The sequence below is a fragment of the Nycticebus coucang genome, chromosome 21 (genome assembly GCF_027406575.1).
Source record: "Nycticebus coucang isolate mNycCou1 chromosome 21, mNycCou1.pri, whole genome shotgun sequence".
Lineage (NCBI taxonomy): Eukaryota > Metazoa > Chordata > Mammalia > Primates > Lorisidae > Nycticebus > Nycticebus coucang.
In genome coordinates, this window is record NC_069800.1 from 55,813,087 (window position 1) to 55,831,278 (window position 18,192).

Consider the following 18,192-nt stretch of genomic DNA (forward strand, 5'->3'; position numbering starts at 1 on the left):
GGGAGGCTGAGGCAAGAGAATCGCTTCAGCCCAGGAGTTGGAGTTTGCTGTGAGCTGTGTGATGCCATGGCACTCTACCAAGGGTGATAAAGTGAGACTCTGACTCTACAAAAAAAAAAAAAAAAAAAAGAAGACTGGCTCCGTGCCTGTGGCTCAAGCGGCTAAGGCGCCAGCCACATACACCTGAGCTGGCGGGTTCGAATCCAGCCCAGGCCCGCCAAACAACAATGAGGGCTGCAACCAAAAAATAGTCGGGTGTTGTGGCCGGCGCCTGTAGTCCCAGCTACTTGGGAGGTGGAGACAGGAGACTTGCTTGAGCCCAGGAGTTTGAGGTTGCTGTGAGCTATGATGCCACAGCACTCTACCCAGGGCAACAGCTTGAGACTCTGTCTCAAAAAAAAGAAGACTGCAACTTGCTCCTAGGGACTGGTGAAAATTTTTATTTATTTATTTATTTATTTTTTGTGGTTTTTGGCCGGGGCTAGGTTTCAACCTGCCACCTCCGGCATATGGGACTGGCGCCCTACTCCTTGAGCCACAGGCGCTGCCCTGAAAATTTTTAAAAAGGTTGGAATCCATCAGTTAGTCATCTCCTTCATCCTCCTCTCCTTCCCCCCATCATCATCTTCATCTTCTTCACCTCCATCCTCATCCCCTTCTTCATCAATATCTTCCAAACCTCCTTCTTCTTCATCATCATCATCTTCTTCTCCTTCTTTATCATCCATATCAAGAACCAAGTAGTACTGTAATGGGTTTGGCCAAGTATCATCTTTGATGGCCTCTCCTAATTCATCTGCACCTGCATCAGAATGGTCAGTAAACCAGGTACAGAAGCTCTCTGGTTCCTCATGCTGCCTCTTCTTGCTGGCTTTATAATGTGTTTGACTGGAAGGTTTCATCATATCCTTTCCAGATTTCCATTTGATTTCAGTGGACTTTGAAGATGGATCACCACTCTCATTCAGATGAAATTCTTTGGAGAGAACTTTATTTTCAAACTAAGGGTTTTCATCAAAATAAAAATCTATTCTGTAACCTGATTTAATATCTTCAAATTCCGTCACTTCAACTCTGGTCAAATAATGCAGTGCCTCTTCATCCTCCTCCCCAAGCAGCACGGACACTTGTAGATGGTTGACAAATGTTGCTACCCCAAAATTTGGGATTTTAGCGATCAATTCTGACCTCTTCTGAAAAAATGGTTGGCGGAGTTTGTTATATTTCTGTTCTACTTTCAAAATCTCCTCACCGGCTTGTTCATTAAGTCTGTCTATTTCATTTTGTATTTCATCAATATGTTCGATTGCTTCCTGCTGTTCTTTTTCTGAGGTTTGGTAGGCCCCGTCGTGGTTGGAGTTGAGCTCCTTTTTACTGACTTTGGCCGCTGGCGCCGACAAGGTGCTGCTCCGCGGTTAGGGGGGGGATCCGGGAGGGCGAGAGAAGGCAAGGCGAAGGGGGCGGGCAGGCGGCTTCCCCTCACGCCACACGCGCGGGCGCTCGTTAGGGCCGGCCGCCTCCTCCCGGCGCTCGCTCGTTCACTCTCCCTCCCCCTTGCTGGCTCGCGCGCGCTGTCCTCCCGGCCCGACGACGAGGGAGGGGCTGGGGCGGTGTGCCTGGCCCGGTCGGGGTTCCTGCTTACGGAGGGGAGGGGACGGCAGGCGGCTCGGATCCCTCACACGCGATCCGCGCTCCAGCTCGCTGCTCGCTCCCCCCAGCCGCCTCAGGAGGATTTTTTTTGTTGTTGTTGTTGCAATTTGGCCGGGGCCGGGTTTGAACCCGCCACCCTTGGTACATGGGGCTGGCGCCCTACCCACTGAGCCACAGGCGCCTCTCCCAGGAGGATCTCTTTTTTTTTTTGGCCGGGGCTGGGTTTGAACCCGCCACCTCCGGCATAATGGGACCGGCGCCCTACTCCTTGAGCCACAGGCGCCGCCCCTCTTTCTTTTTTTTTTTTTTAATCTAATTTTTTTTTGTAGAGACGGAGTCTCACTGTACCGCCCTCAGGTAGAGTGCCGTGGCGTCACACGGCTCACAGCAACCTCTAACTCTTGGGCTTACGCGATTCTCTTGCCTCAGCCTCCCGAGCAGCTGGGACTACAGGCGCCCGCCACAGCGCCCGGCTATTTTTTTGTTGCAGTTTGGCCGGGGCTGGGTTTGAACCCGCCACCCTCGGCGTATGGGGCCGGCGCCCTACTCACTGAGCCACAGGCGCTGCCCCCCAGGAGGATGTCTTAAGCCCAAGAGTTCGAGGTTGCTGTGAGCTCGACTGATGGCCACTGGACTGTAGCCAGGGGCAACAAAGTAAGATTCCTAAAAACAAAACAAAGCAAACGCTGTGGGTTCCAGGCCTGCTCCTTTCATGTGAGGCTGAAATTTATTCTGTCTCTTAAGTCCTCAGCTTCCCCTTCTACACTGAGCAGGAGTTGAGGTATGTGAGCCTAGTATTAAATACTAGCTCACCATTGCTAGACATTGGGGTGTCTCAGCGTGGTGTTAGCCGGTGTTTAACACCTACCGCTCCAATAATAGCTAACCTCTCTTTTCAGCATCAACATTATCAGTATGAATTAATAATATTTTGTTTCCGGTGCCAGCTACATACACCCAGGGCGGCGGGTTCGAACCCGGCCTAGGTCAGCTAAACAACAATGACAACCCCAACAAAAAAATAGCCGGGCGCTGTGGCGGGCGCCTGTAGCCTCAACTACTTAGGAAGCAAGAGAATCACTTAAGCCTAAGAGTTTGAGGTTGCTGTAAGCTGTGAGGCCCCGGCACTCTACCCAGGGCAACATAGTGAGGCTCTGTCTCAAAAAAAAAAATAAAAAAAACTCCCTTCGAAGAGAAAAAAGTAATAGAGCAGGTGGTGATGAACTAATGATTTAAACTTGGAAAACAGTGGCCCACGCACACAGCCCGTCTCAATCCTGCCCGTCTCAATCCTTCCGGATTTAGCTTCCACATTTTTCAGATTTCTCTCTGCCTCGCCCTCCCTCGGGAAACAAGGCCCACCCACTCGCCCCGCCCACAACCGGGCGCGCGGCTCACAAGCCCCGCCCCACCTCTGCCCCGCCCACGAGGCTCGCCCCGCCCCTCCGGTTCCCCTTTCTCGGCCGCCGTTGCTCGGCGTTCAGGGACAACAAGATGGCGGCGCAACAGCAGAAACTTGAGGGCGATGCGCAGCGGGCCGGGTCGGCGGCGGAGGCGGACCCCCTAGGCCCCTTCACGTGTCCAGTGTGCTTAGAGGTGTACGAGAAGCCTGTGCTGGTGACCTGCGGACACGTGTAAGCGACGAGCCTGGGTTTAGTCGCGAGGCGCCTGACTGGGAGGGGAATGGAGTGGCGGAGCGAGGCCCCGACGGGTGGGGGCCTCGGGAAGGGAGCGAGGGAACCGGCCTGGAGGGGCCTCCCCGCGGGTCTTCGCGGGATCCTGAAGGCCCGTGGAGGTTGGCGGGGCGCTCTTCCTTTCGCCTCTCTGCTCTCCTGAGTGGGACAGCTACCGTCCGTTGAGCGCCTGCTGTGTTCCCGGCGGCCTGTCAGACTCCTTCCCACACGTGACAGTGAAGTTGTGCCCTGCGGGAACTTAGGTGGAGTCTCAAGTCCGCCCTGCGAGAGCCAAAATTTCCCTTGAATAGTCTCCACATCCCTCTGAAAGCATAGTACTTTTGGCATCGTGTGTCTAGCTCTTTACAGTAATTCCAGTGTGTGCTAAAGTTAGAGGAACGCTGAACTAGACTAAAAGAACAAAAAAGAGAAATCATCGTGCAGATCTGGCCACTCCGCCCTTAGCTGTGAAAGGGGTTAGGGTTGGCACATAGGAATTTGTTAGCATTCCTACTTGTGTGGGAGTTTTTTTTTTTAGTCTATTTTCAGTTACGCCTTCATGGCCTAAATACTGTTAATAGACTGGTTACGGTGCGTAAAGCAGATACATATGTGTGAAAATGTCCACTGCAGTTCCTGGGCTGTGGTAGGTGCTTTGAGATTGGCCAATTTGAATCTATTTTGAATCAGACACACCTACTGTGAAAAGTAGAAAATGTGACCACCTGCTTCTTGCCTCTCAGTTGATATTTCCTCCATGGCCTTCCTCTCTGCTTATTCTGAGGTTTTTGTCCTTGGCGTTGGTAGGACCACTTTACCAGTCAGAATGCACATTAGACGCCTGCTGAGACCCACAGGCATTGTTCCTTCAGCACTGCTGTAGTGGATGGGAGGGTTGGTAGCCATCATACAGGTGAATAAATTGAGGGGACTGAGACTCACTTAGGCCAAGTTCACTATTGCCTAATTCTTCCTGGATCTACTTCACCTGTCTTGTTAGCGCAGAGAAGAGTGCTTGGCACCTGGCAAAGGCTCCTTAGCCACATAGGCTGCTTTTTGCTGCTTCAACTTCCCTTCAGATAGTTTTAGGCTGTTCCTCTTTGCAGTTCAGTTACCCTGGAACTCTTCTTGCCCCATCCACACCTCTCACCACTACCCCCAGATCCCTCTCAGGCTTCTAGTTCAAGTTAACTTCCTGATTACCAACCTTATCTAAATTATCTTTCTCTCTCCTCTGCTGGAAATTCCTTCTCTTTCCTTGCACAGAGCAAAACTTAAGCATTATGAGGGCAGTTTTTGCCTCTCTACTGTACCTGTCCCCAGTCCAGTGTCTTGAGTATCAATATTTCAATCTTACAGTCGCCTGTCTGGAATGCTGTCTGTGCCAGTTCTAGGGGTATAGTAAGGTGATTCTGCTGTCAGATTCTGCCAGTGGGGGTGGAGGGGAGATTCTGCCAGTGAATTGATTTTTTTTATTTTTTGTAGAGACAGAGTCTCACTTTATGGCCCTTGGTAGAGTGCCATGGCATCACACAGCTCACAGCAACCTCCAGCTCCTGGGCTTAAGCGATTCTCTTGCCTCAGCCTCCCGAGTAGCTGGGACTACAGGTGCCCGCCACAGCACCCGGCTATTTTTTTGTTGCAGTTTTGGCCGGGGCTGGGTTTGAACCCGCCACCCTCGGCATATGGGGCCGGCGCCCTACTCACTGAGCCACAGGTGCCGCCCTGCATAGTTGATTTTTAACTTTTGTGCTTGGAAACTTAAGCATCACTGCAGTTTTCACTGAGGCAATGGTGGTTTTTTTTTTTTTTTAAACAATCTCAAAAAAAATCTCAAAAGAAAAGACAGAATCTCACTTTGTCACCGTTGGTTGAGTGCTGTGGTGTCATAGCTCACAGCAACCTCAAATTCTTGGGCTCAAGCGATTCTCTTGCCTTAGCCTCTCAAGTAGCTGGAACTCCAGGTGCCCAGCTATTTTTTAGAGATGGGGTCTTGCTCTTACTCAGGCTGGTCTCAAACCTGTGTGCTCAGGCAATCCACCCACCTCGGCCTCCCAAGTGCTGGGACCGTGCCTGGCCAAGGCATTGGATTTTTCTTTTTGAGACAGAGTCTCACTTATTAACCCTCAGTAGAGTGCTATGGCGTCACAGCTCACAGCAACCTCCAAATCCTTGGGCTTAGGCGATTCTCTTGCCTAAACCTCCCGAGTAGCTGCGACTACAGGCGCCCACCACAGCATCTGGCTATTTTTTTGTTGCAGTTTGGCCGGGGCTGGGTTTGAACACGCCACCCTCGGTATGTGGGGCTGGTGCCTTACCCACTGAACCACAGGCACCACCCAAGGCATTGGGTTTTTTTTTTTTTTTTTTTTTTTTTGTAGAGACAGAGTTTCACTCTATTGCCCTTAGTAGAGTGCCGTGGCGTCACACAGCTCACAGCAACCTCCAACTCCAATCGCTTAGGCGATTCTCCTGCCTCAGCCTCCCGAGCAGCTGGGACTACAGGCGCCCGCCACAACGCCCGGCTATTTTTTGGTTGCAGTTTGGTCGTGGCTGGGTTTGAACCCGCCACCCTCAGCATATGGGGCCGGCGCCCTACTCATTGAGCCACAGGCACTGCCCGGCATTGGGTTTTTATTTATTTTTATTTTTATTTTTAATTTCAGCTTGCTTATTCATTCTTCTTCGTTTAAAGTACTCTTTTTTTTTTTTTTGTTTTGTTTTGTTCATTTTCTTCTTCCTCTGGCGATGCTCTTTCCCATTGCCTCCCCAGTAGCTGGGATTATAGACGCCCACCACAACGTCCAGCTGTTTTTGATGTTGTTAGTAGAGACGGGGTCTTACTCTGGCTCACTGCTGCTCATACTGGTCTCAAACCTCTGCGCTCAGGCAATCCACCCGCCTCGGCCTCCCACAGCGCTGGGACTACAGGCGTGAGCTACCACGCCCGGCCGGCATTAGGTTTTTATTAAACTTTGTTTCAGGCTCTGGATGACTTCCTTCACCAGTGTAGTGGTATACAGCAGGAGAAGGGCAGGTGGCTGGGTGCCAAGAGAAAGAGACTTTTCACATAGCATCAGACAGAAGGAGTGGAGCATTAGAAGGCTAACTAGAAAAACACCCACAAGTAGGAAATGGAAACTGAAAGGTCAGCCCGAGAAGTACGAACAGTTTAGAAGCAGGTTTGTTATTGGGACATGAGTAAGACACAAAGTGCCTCATGAACACGTAGATGAGCTAGCTGTACCTTGGTGTGAGCTTGAGGAAAGACTTTGAGCTGCTCTGCCCTCTGGGACCCTACCCTCTGTGCTTTCTTGGGTTATTTTTATGATCTGCCTTTGTGAAGAAGCAATACAAGTGATGTCCATGAGGCCCTTCCTGCCTCATTGCTTGCTTTTCTCTCCATGGTCCACCACATCACAGCCCTGAAGGCCCTCCTTTCTGCCTTCAGACATTTCTTTGTGTTGGTGTCATTTTGGTGTGGAACTCTGCATCTACATCTTTGTGACTGTCCTGATCAGGTCTTTGCTCATCTCAAACAAGCTTTCTCTGATCACCCCAGCTGATGTCATTGCTGTGTTTTATTTCCTTTATATGCTTACTGTCTGAAATTAGTGTTTTTGTTTTCTTCCACTCTAGAATATAATCATAATGAGGACAGGGACTCTTGTCTAGTTTCTATTCTGCTCTCAGGGGTGAATGAATAGACCCCATCATCTTCTCTCAACCTGGTCTGAAATTTTGCCTAGCAACATTAATATCTAGCTTAATGACAAAGAGGAAGGGGATTCTTAGAGACGGTAAAAAATTGTCAAATGTGCAAAAGATTGCCTTTGATTATAAATCCTGAGTTCTTCCTGGCAGATTTTGTTATCCTGCCTTAAATCAGTTTGGGCAAGTAGCCCAGGGTGGTTTTGTGCCTTATTGTCCATTCTATTTGTGTACCTTATCTCAGTATCATCATCTGCCAAAGTTTCAGGATAGAAACTTGGTCATCTTTGAAATTAAATTGCCAAGTCCTACACATTCTGCCTCTGATTCATTTGCTGAATTCATTCTGTTTCCTCAGTCAGGCCCTCATAATCCCTTGCCTTTAGTCATCTTTTAGTTTCTACTTTGTCTCTCCTCATCACTCCTCGCTGAAAAGCAAACAAAAGCCCCATGTCCTTGATAACACCAGAATTATTTTTCTGAAACTTGGTCTTGTTGATTACCTCTTGCTTTAAACCTCTGGCTCCCTTCCCTACTCCTTATAAGGAAAAGTCTGCTAAATTTTGATTCATCATGCATTTTAAGCCTAAGAGTCTAGCATATGCTTTCCTTTCTCTGCTAGCGACACTTTTAAGGCAGATCATGAATGCTGCCTCTGAAGTCTTACAGCTCTGCCCTTCTCAAGTCATTTGCCTTTGTATTCCCAGTATTTTACCTTCACCTCTAATGGTAGCAGCTTCCATTTATTGTGGATGTCATGTGTGCTAGACACTCTACTGAGAGTCTGCTGTACACATTCCATCTTCCCAACAATCCTACAGGTAGATACTTCTATCTTCACAGAGGAGAAATCAGAAGCTCAGGAAACTCCACTAAGATTCCTCAGTTGCAGGGCCTAAAGTTTGAAGCCTCAAGTGTAACATCTTCTGCTATGTATCGTTGAAGTTTGTGTTTGTTTCTGTACCCTTGTGTTCTTTGAAGTCTCCTTCCACCCCTAATTTTTCTGGTTCAGAATGACTTAGTATTTGAATTGGGAGTACGGAGCAAGTTGTTTTTGATCCATTATCCATTGATGTCTTTTTAAAAGATGATCCATATTCATTGTCGTGTCTCCATGATGCATGACAGCGGTTCTCTGTGTGTCTTGTTCTAGCTTTTGCTCTGCATGCCTGCAGGAATGTCTGAAGCCGAAGAAACCTGTCTGTGGGGTCTGTCGCAGCCCTCTGGCACCTGGCGTCCGAGCCGAGGAGCTCGAGCGGCAGATCGAGAGCACAGAGACTTCTTGCCATGGCTGCCGTAAGAATGTATGTGGAAGAAATATGGAAGAGTCAGTGTCTTTCATTGATGAGATTGTGTAAAATGGGGCGGCGCCTGTGGTTCAACGGGTAGGGCGCCGGTCCCATATGCCGGAGGTGGCGGGTTCAAGCCCAGCCCCGGCCAAAAAAAAAAAAAAAAAAGAAAAAGAAAAGAAAAAAGAAAGAAAGAGAAGAGATTGTGTAAAATGTAGAGCTGTTGCCACATGGTTTCTGAAGTTAGAGCATGCCTAGGTGACAGCATGTATGCATGCTAGTTATCTGTGGTGATGGCTGTGCTATGTTGTTTTTGTAACCTTACTGTTTTTTTTTTTTTTTTTTTTTTTTTTTTGTGGTATTTGGCCGGGGCTGGGATTGAACCCGCCACCTCCGGCATATGGGACCAGCGCCCTACTCCTTGAGCCATAGGCACCGCCAACCTTACTGTTTTTTTTTTTTTTTTTTTTTCTGTAGAGACAGTGTCTCACTGTACCGCCCTCAGGTAGAGTGCCGGGGCGTCACACGGCTCACAGCAACCTCTAACTCTTGGTCTTACGCGCGATTCTCTTGCCTCAGCCTCCCGAGCAGCTGGGACTACAGGCGCCCGCCACAACACCCGGCTATTTTTCTGTGGCAGTTTGGCCGGGGCTGGGTTTGAACCCACCACCCTCGGCATATGGGGCTGGCGCCCTACTCACTGAGCCATAGGCGCCGCCCTGTTTTTTTTTTTTAAGTGTCGGTTAAGTATGTATTTCGGCTTTGAAAGTCATAGAAATGAGTTATTCCAATGTTTTTCTATAAATGACTCATTTTTCTGAAGTATTATAAACGATTTTATTTTTATTTCACAATATTTAGGGGGTACAAATGTGTTTTGGTTACATGTATTGCTTTTGTAATGCTTAAGTCGCAGGTGTAAGTGTACCCATCACACAAATAGGGTTCATTGTACCCATTGGTATAAACAATTTTAATTAGAATATAGTGACAGTGGTATTTTATAAAAATTTAAAATATAAAACAAAGTCAGTGATTCATAGTTATTTGTTGCAATGAATTTCAGGGAAAATAATGGTCTAACCCTTTATAGGGAAGAATCATGATATAGGCTCAGTGCCTGTAGCTCAGCGGCTAGGGTGCCAGCCACATACACCAGAGGTGGCGAGTTCAAATCCAGCTCGGGCCTGCCAAACAACAATGACAACTACAAACAAAAAAATAGCTGGGCATTGTGGCGGGCGCCTGTGGTCCCAGCTACTTGGGAGGCTGAGGCAAGAGAATCACTTGAGCCCAGGAGTTTGAGGTTGCTGTGAGCTGTGACACAACAGCACTTTACCAAGGGCAACATAGTGAGACTCTGTCTCAAAAAAAAAAATCATGATATAAAAGTTCAGGCGGCGTCTGTGGCTCAAGGAGTAGGGCGCCGGTCCCATATGCCAGAGGTGGCAGGTTCAAACCTAGCCCTGGCCAAAAACCAAAAAAAAAAAAGTTCAGTATGAGGCCAGATGCAGTGAGGGTGGATTGCCTGAGCTTGCGAGTTTGAGACCAGTCTGAGCAAGAGCAAGACCCTGTCTCTAAAAACAGCCAGGCATTGGCTTGGCTCCTGTAGCAAGTGGTTATGGCTCCAGCCACATGCACTGAGGTTTTTGGGTTCGAATCCCCGCCCGGGCCAGCTAAACAACAACGATAACTGTAACCAAGAAAAATAGCTGGTCATTGTGGTGGGTGGTTGTAGTCCCAGCTACTTGGGAGGCTGAGGCAAGAGAATTGCTTAAGCCCAAGAGCTGGAGGTTGCTATGAGCTGTGATGCCATAGCACTCATACTGAGGGGGACATAGTGAGACTGTCTCAAAGAAAAAAAAGGTGCTCAGCAGCTAGGGCACCAGCCACATACATTGGAGCTGGCGGGTTCAAATCTAGCCTGGGCCTGCCAAACAACAATGACAAGAACAACCAAAAAATAGCTGGGTGTTGTGGCAGGCAACTGTAGTCCCAGCTACTTGGGAGGCTGAGACAAGGGAATTGCCTAAGCCCAAGAGCCAGAGGTTTCTGTGAGCTGTGACACCACAGCACTCTACCAAGGGTGACAAAGTGAGACTCTGTCTCTAATAAAAAGAAAAAAATTTTTTTCTCTCAATGACATTGGATAGCTTTGCATATCAGTTTCATTATTTTTAACACTTCAATATCGATGGCCATAATATGAATATACCTACCATCTCCTTCCTTTCAGAATGATGTAGTATTAGGGTCACATAGTGGGGCTCTTGATATTGCTCAATTAGGGCTATTACCCATCCCTTTTAATTGGGGGCACCTTGGCTGGCAACTTAAAGTTAACAGATTTTTTAGTTGGAGATGAGACAGAAAGAATCATGGTAAGCTGGGGCAGCGCCTGTGGCTCAGTGGGTAGGGTGCCAGCCCCATATACCAAGGGTGACGGGTTCAAACCCAGCCCCAGCCAAACTGCAACAAAAAGCCGGGTGTTGTGGTGGGTGCCTGTAGTCCCAGCTACTGGGGAGGCTGAGGCAAGAGAATCACCTAAGCCCAGGAGTTGGGAGGTTGATGTGAGCTGTGATGCTACGGCACTCTACCGAGGGCAATAGAGTCAGACTCTGTCTCTACCAAAAAAAAGAATCATGGTAAGCTAGGTCTCAATGTGGGAGCATTTTTTCCTGTTTCTTTTTTTTTTTTTTTTTTTGTAGAGACTGTCTCACTGTACGGCCTTCGAGTAGAGTGCCGTGGCGTCACCTGGCTCACAGCAACCTCCAACTCCTGGGCCTACGTGATTCTCTTGCCCTAGCCTCCCGAGCAGCTGGGACTACAGGCGACCGCCACAACGCCCGGCTATTTTTTTGTTGCAGTTTGGCCGGGGCTGGGTTTGAACCCGCCACCCTCGGTATATGGGGCCGGTGCCCTACTCACTGAGCCACAGGCGCCGCCCTCCTGTTTCTTTTTAGAAACTCAAGATATTGCAATTAAGTTTCATATACTTTCATCTTTCTTTATGAGTGCATAGAGGATTTTTTTCTCCCCTCTGTATGCTTTTGTTTTTTTCCATTTTAAGGTTTAGTAATTGTACTGTGAGCATTTCTCTCAAAATATTTTTCTTCCCCTTAGCTCCCCTCTTTCTTCATGTCTTACATATTTTCTTTCTTGGTAGAATACCTGTAATGACACATTTTTCTGGGTTTTCTTCTCTCTGTCTTTCTGTTGCATAGCCAGTGAAAAACAGAATTGAGATTTTAGTTTTTTTAAGGTTAATTATCACAATCCAATGATTAATACCCTAGTAACTAGGGTTACTAGACTTTATTCTTTTACTTAAAATTCAGGCATCCTCAAACTTTTTAAACGGGGCCAATTCACTGTCCCTCAGACCGGAGTAAATGATTTATTCTTTTTTTGTGTGTGTGTGTGGTTTTTGGCTGGGGCTGGGCTTGAACCCACCACCTCCGGCATATGGGACCTGCGCCTACCCCTTTGGGCCAGAGCCGCTGCCCAATGAGTTATTCTTATACTTAAAAATAGACTTATTCTTTTGCTTAAATGATCATTTCTCTCTTTTTTTTTAAATTTTTTTTTTTGTTTGTTTTGATCATTTCTCTCTGCTGCACATAATGGAATGTGGTTCTTGGCTTGCTATAAAGAGATTAGTTTATGTTTATTTTTTTTTTCTTTTTTTGGCCGGGGCTGGGTTTGAACCCGCCACCTCTGGCATATGGGACCGGCGCCCTACTCCTTGAGCCACAGGAGCCGCCCCTAGTTTATGTTTATTTTTAATACTTTTAGACATGGGGTCTTGTCCTGTTGCCCAGGCTAAAGTGGAGTGGTGCAAGCCTAGCTCACTGTAGACTCAAACTCCTGGACTCAAATGATTTCACCTTAGCCTCTGCTAGGTAGCTAGGACAACAGGTATGTGCCACCATCCCCAGCTAATTTTTTGTGTTTTTTTTTTTTTGTTTTTGGCCAGGGCTGGGTTTGAACCCACCACCTCTGGCATATGGGACCAGTGCCCTACTCCGTTGAGCCATAGGCGCTGCCCTTAGTTTTTGTGTTTTTTTTTTTTTTTTTTAAAGAGACAATCTTTGCTCAGCGCCTATAGCTCAAGCGGCTAGGGCGCCAGCCACATATACCAGAACTAGTGGGTGTAAATCCAGCCTGCTCACCAAATAACAATGACAACTACAAGCAAAAAAGGCGGGCACCTGTAGTCCCAGCTACTTGGGAGGCTGAGGCAAGAGAATCACTTAAACCCAAGAGTTTGAGGTTGCTGTGAGCTGTGATGCCAAGGCACTCTACCCAGGGCAACAGCTTAAGATTCTGTCTCAAAAAAAAAAAAGAAAGACAATCTCACTGTATTGCCCAGGCTAGTCTCAAACTCCTGGTCTCAAGCAGTTCTCCTGCGTTGGCTTCCCAAAGTGCTGGGATTACAGGCATGAGCCACCATGTTTGGCCAAGAATAGTTTAAATGCTAGTGTAGAAAGCTTTAAAATGTCACTGGCCTAAAGGCATGTCTGTGAGCAGAGAGCATATCATGAGTAACACCTCTGGAGGAATTCTTTTAGGGCCAGGTGCAGCAGTTCACGCCTGTAATCTCAGCACTTGAGAGGCCAAGGAGGGTGGATTGCCCTGAGCTCACAGGTTTGAGACCAGCCTGAGCAAGAGCAAGACCCCATCTCAAAAAAATAGCTGGGCATTGTGGGTGCCTATAGTCTCAGCTACTCAGGAGGCTGAGGCAAGAGGATCGCTTAAACCCTAGAGTTTGAGGATGCTGTGACGTCACGGCACTCTACCAAGGGCAACAAAGTAAAACTGTCTCAATTATTTTAGAGTGAGACCAGGTGCAGTGATTCACACCTGTAATGCCTGAGCTCAGGAGTTGAAGACCAGCCTGAGCCACAGCAATACCCCATCTCTTTCTCTCTCTCTTTTTTTTTTTTTTTTTTTGAGATAAGAGTTTCACTATGTCGCCCTCAGTACAGAGTGCTGTGGCGTCACAAGTCACAGCAATCTCCAGTTATTGGGCTTAAGCAATTCTCTTCCCTCAGCCTCCCAAATAGCTGGAACTACAAGTGCCCACCACAATACCTGGCTATTTTTTTGTTGTAGTTGTCATTGTTGTTTAACAGGTCCAGGCCAAGTTCGAACCTGCCAGGCCTAGTGTATGTGGCCGGTGCCCTAACCACTGAGCTACAGGCATTGAGCCAGCGACACCCCATCTCTAAAAATAGCAGGGTGTGTGGCAGGCGCCTATATTCCCAGCTACTTGGAAGGCTGAGGCAAGAGGATCACTTGAGCCCAAGAGTTTTAGGTTGCTGTGAGCTAGGCTGAGGTTATGGCACTCTACCGAGGGTGACAAAGTGAGACTGTGGTCTTCCAAAAAAAAAAAAAAATTAGAATGGATGCAGATGTTCTGATTTGGTCAGGTAAAACATCAGCCTTGGTATTAATGGAAAATCTATAGGTCAGGGTTTCAGCCCTCAGCATAAGAGTCTGATGAGATTATTTGTCAGAGTGATGTAGGTCTACTTTTCATATTGCCCTTCTTTATTAATGTTCGGCCTGGTGCAAGGTTCTCACTAACTTGTGGGCTCTGATTCTTTCTATTTGAGTTCTTCTTGTCCAAGATCCGAGCCCATGTGGCTACCTGTTCTAAATACCAGAATTACATCATGGAAGGTGTGAAGGCCACCACTAAGGATGTGTCCCTTCAGCCAAGGTAAGTGACTTAATCATTCCCTTAGGTGAAAGTCATCTTTTAATACAGAAAACCTGGGGGCACTTTGCATTCTCAGGGGTTTAGCTGTATGGGTTTGGGAAAGTAGAGATGCAGTTGTTACACTGGCTAAAGCCATTAAGTTTTTGGTCAGGGGATAATCTAGGAGAGGCTGTTCACCTCAGATGTTAGCTGTGCTATTATTTTTAGAATATTTGACCTGATTCTGAAATGATAATCAGAATCCTTGTCCTAACACACTCAGGGAACTTTGCTCCTTTTGGGGGATGTTACAGTGCTTGAAGCGTCATACAAAAGTACAGGGAGGGTTATTTTTTTCCCTACTTTTCACCTTCTAGGAATGTCCCAAATCGTTATACCTTTCCTTGTCCTTATTGTCCTGAGAAGAACTTTGACCAGGAAGGACTTGTGGAACATTGCAAACTATCCCACAGCAAGGATACCAAATCTGTGGTAAGAGTAACTTTTTGTTCCTTTAACTTTATTAGTCAAACTTAGAGGAAAAGTTATAGGATTAGTATAATGATTTTTTGTACCCTTCATCTAGATTTTGCAAATTATTAACATTTTACCATATTTGCCTAATTGTACTATATGCTGTATAGAAGGACTGCCCAGAAAGTATCCAGTCATACAATAAGAAAAATAGTATTAACAGTGGCTGAGTTCTTTCCAGACAGCTCTCATATGTATATATTTTTTGCTGAACCATTTGGGAATAAGCTATAGTTACTGTAACCTTTTGGATCCTAAATACTTCAACATATACCTCCTAGGAACATTTTCTTACAAAATTACACATTTTTTTAAATACAATTAATCATATTCAAGAAATTTAACATTGAAGCTTTGTGCCCATAGCACAGTGGTTACGGCACCAACTACATTCACCGAGGCTGGAAGGTTCAAATCCGGCCTGGGCCAGCTAAACAACAATGACAACTATAACCAAAAAAATAACTGGGCATTGTGGCAGGCACCTGTAGTTCCAGCTACTTGGAAGGCTGAAACAAGAGAATTGCTTAAGCCCAAGAGCTGGAGGTTGCTGTGAGCTGTGCTGCCATGGCCCTCTACCAAGGGTGACACAATGAAACTCTGTCTCAAAAAGATAAAAAATAGGGCGGCACCTGTGGCTCAAGGAGTAGGGTGCTGGTCCCATATGCCGGAGGTGGCGGGTTCAAACCCAGCCCCAGCCAAAAACCACAGAAAAAAAAAAAAAGATAAAAAATAAAAAAAAATTTGAATTTTCTGTAATCCCAGTACCTAGGAGGCAGGTGGATTGCCTGAGCTCACAGGTTCAAGACCAGCCTGAGCAAGAGTGACACCCTATGTCTAGCTGGGTGTTGTAGCAGATGCCTTTAGTCCCAGCTACTTGGGAGGCTGAGGCCAGAGAATCTCTTGAGCCCGAGTTTGAGGTTGCTGTGAGATAGGACACCGTGGCACTCTGTGGAGGGTGACAAAGTGAATCACAAAGTGTGGTGCCTTGACTTGAGCTTTATATACTACATGTCATTTCACTTGAAGGGGACATTTGCAGTGTTTTCTGGAATGCTGATGTGCACAGGAAGGAGTGACCCAGGCCCTGAACTGGTGTGTCAGAACTGTCCTGGAAGAAAGGCAGCCGGACACCGGCCACAGAGGGCTGGTGCCAGCTGGGACATCAAATACCTAAGAGCTTGCTTTGTTTGTTGAAAGGTTTGTCCGATATGTGCCTCTATGCCCTGGGGAGACCCCAACTACCACAGCGCCAACTTCATAGAGCACATCCAGCGCCGGCACCAGTTTTCTTATGATACTTTTGTGGTGAGTCCAGAGCCCAGGCCCTGATCTCTCCCCTGGAGGAAAGCACGGCTATTTCAATTTTCTCAGAAAGATTGCGAGGGGCCCCGTTGTTGATCTTTATTATTACTGTGCTCCTAGTCCCCAGAACAGCAGTTGTGCAGTTTCCATTCATGGGCCAGGTAGGTGTCCAGGGTAGTATTTAACAAGGTGATGCTGTTCATTTATTGAGACAGACATAGAAAACCACGTTTTTCTCCCCCTCCCATGCCCCCAAATGATTGTCCACTTTCTCATGGTCTATATAATTTCTACCTGTTACAGAGCTCAGTTTGGGAATCTCAAGTTCAGATGCCCCCGGGGACTAGGCAAGTAATGGAAATGATCCTCATCAGGGCTCACAAGCTAGATAGTGCCTGACTTAGGTTAAGCCACCATCACCCCGGCTGATTGTTGTCCTATGTAAATACCACCCCTATCCCCAAAGCAGGAAATGCAGAATTTCTTATGAAGTAGAAGAAATTGTAATGATTTTTAAAAGTATGTCAGGTCTAACTGGGTACAGTGGCTCACACCTGTAATCCTAGCACTCTGGAAGGTTAAGGTGGGTAGATAGCTTGAACTCAAGAGTTTGAGACCAGCCTGAGTAAGACCAAGATGCAGTCTCTACTAAAAAAAATAGAAAAACTGGGCGGCGCCTGTGGCTCAGGAAATAGGGCGCTGGCCCCAGATGCCGAGGGTGGCAGGTTTGAGCCCGGCCCCAGCCAAACTGCAACAACAACATAATTTAATTTAAATTTAAAATAAATAAATTTAAAAAAAAACAAAAACAAAACTAGCTGGGCATTGTGGTGGGTGGCTATAGTCCCAGCTACTCAGGAGGCTGAGGCAAGAGGATCACTTGAGCCCAAGGGTTTGCGGTTGCTGTAAACTATGATGCCATGGCACTCTACCACTTCTATCTAGGGCACAGAATGAGACTGTATCAAAAAAATAATAAAGTATTCTCAGTCTGACAGATCTAAAACTCAGACTTCAGAATAACTGTCATTTTTGTTAATGTTAGATGAATGTAATTCCTAAAAATACCCAAGTAGATAATTTTTGCCCCAAATTAAAGAAGGCTAGCTTTACTACGGTTTCTGCTGTTCCTTATGGCCCTTAAAAAACTTACTCTGTAGTAGACACTGAATCCATCTCTTAAAAACACCACCAGCTTGGTACATTTGTGCATGTGTTTGCCTTCTACTCTACAGACTAAATTAAAGGTGCTGAGCACTTCATCTGTGCCAGGCTCCATTCATGTACTCTCTGGGCCCTGTGATTCCTATTTGAGGGTGGCATCATTTCTTTTACCTAAGGATAAGTCAGCAAAGATATAGGTGATGTAATTTGCCCAGAGTTGAATAACTAGCATTGCAAATGTTGGAGCTGTGATGCTCCTTGGCAGCCCTCTCCATAGTCCTTGTACTGAATGTGAGTCTTTGTAGCTGTGAACAGTTATTGAGGCTGTGTGTGTGTATCTGTGTTTTGCCCTTAGGATTATGATGTTGATGAAGAGGACATGATGAATCAAGTGTTGCAGCGTTCCATCATTGACCAGTGAGCAGAGTCTGTACCATCCGTCTCATGTTCCAGAGCTTCCATTATATGTTAAACGTGAAACTTTTGACTCCTACACCTTAACTGTACAACAGACTTGGAAATGATCTATGACCTTGGGACAGTCACTTCTGACAGGGTCCCCAGGTCAGAGCCCTCCTTTCCTTTGGGCTCTTGCCAAAGCTGTCTTCCCTGCTGTTAACTTTGTCATATGCTCTAGTCTATTGGTTCTTAGTTGCTTCTTGGAGCTTCTGCCTCTTCTTCTGGAAGAGAATCCAGCCTTTTCACCTCTACACTGTTCTTGTTTCACACCCATTCCTCCCATCCAGTGTTCATCTCTCAGGTCCTCCGAGCCAGCCAGGACCTCTTCTGGGTCATGAAGAGCGCAATGAAACAAGCTGCTGCTTTCCTTGCCCCTGAGGTTTGTAGGCTCTGGTGACAGTGCCCCTGACCCATGCTGAAGCTGCTGTGTGCGGTGGAGCTGCTTGCCAGTGGGCATTGGCAGCAGCTGCTGCAAGCTGGAGTTGCGTTTCTTAAGTCCTCAGGGTGAGCGTTCTGAGTTCAGCATGATCCAATGCTGGAAGTTTTGATTAGTGATATTTTCCTACTACTCCTGCACATCCTTAGAATTAACTGGTTCAGTCTTAAATGCCTGCATGGTGCCTTTTTAGGATAAGGTATAACCATATGTTTTTAGTGGAAGTGTTCCAGGTCAGGAAGATTGAAATTTCTTTAATCTGTAAGT

The 18,192-nt window shown here is 46.9% G+C and overlaps 1 protein-coding gene and 1 pseudogene across 2 annotated transcripts; one reads left to right on the plus strand and one right to left on the minus strand.

Annotated features, from left to right (window-relative positions):
- Nucleotides 1-555: 555 nt before the first annotated feature.
- On the minus strand, nt 556-2,964 carry LOC128573542 (protein SET-like; annotated as a pseudogene). The gene is made up of 3 exons (XR_008376478.1): nt 2,912-2,964; nt 1,491-1,634; nt 556-1,404 (listed from the first exon to the last, which is right to left on the minus strand). The product of XR_008376478.1 is annotated as a protein SET-like (transcript).
- Nucleotides 2,965-3,089: 125 nt separating this feature from the next.
- Nucleotides 3,090-17,517, plus strand: RNF114 (ring finger protein 114). The gene is made up of 6 exons (XM_053574286.1): nt 3,090-3,284; nt 8,188-8,338; nt 13,942-14,048; nt 14,405-14,519; nt 15,762-15,869; nt 17,386-17,517. The coding sequence occupies exons 1-6, from the start codon at nt 3,145-3,147 to the stop codon at nt 17,449-17,451; spliced, it is 687 nt and encodes a 228-aa protein (XP_053430261.1). The 5' UTR covers nt 3,090-3,144; the 3' UTR covers nt 17,452-17,517.
- Nucleotides 17,518-18,192: the final 675 nt, after the last annotated feature.

What these genes read in the sequence shown, in the direction of transcription:
- RNF114 (XM_053574286.1), top strand. Translation starts at nt 3,145, where the DNA reads ATGGCGGCGCAACAGCAGAAACTTGAGGGCGATGCGCAGCGGGCCGGG. An exon ending in GATGTGTCCCTTCAGCCAAG is followed by an intron (nt 14,049 to 14,404) that starts GTAAGTGACTTA and finishes TTCACCTTCTAG; the next exon opens with GAATGTCCCAAATCGTTATA. An exon ending in GCAAGGATACCAAATCTGTG is followed by an intron (nt 14,520 to 15,761) that starts GTAAGAGTAACT and finishes GTTTGTTGAAAG; the next exon opens with GTTTGTCCGATATGTGCCTC.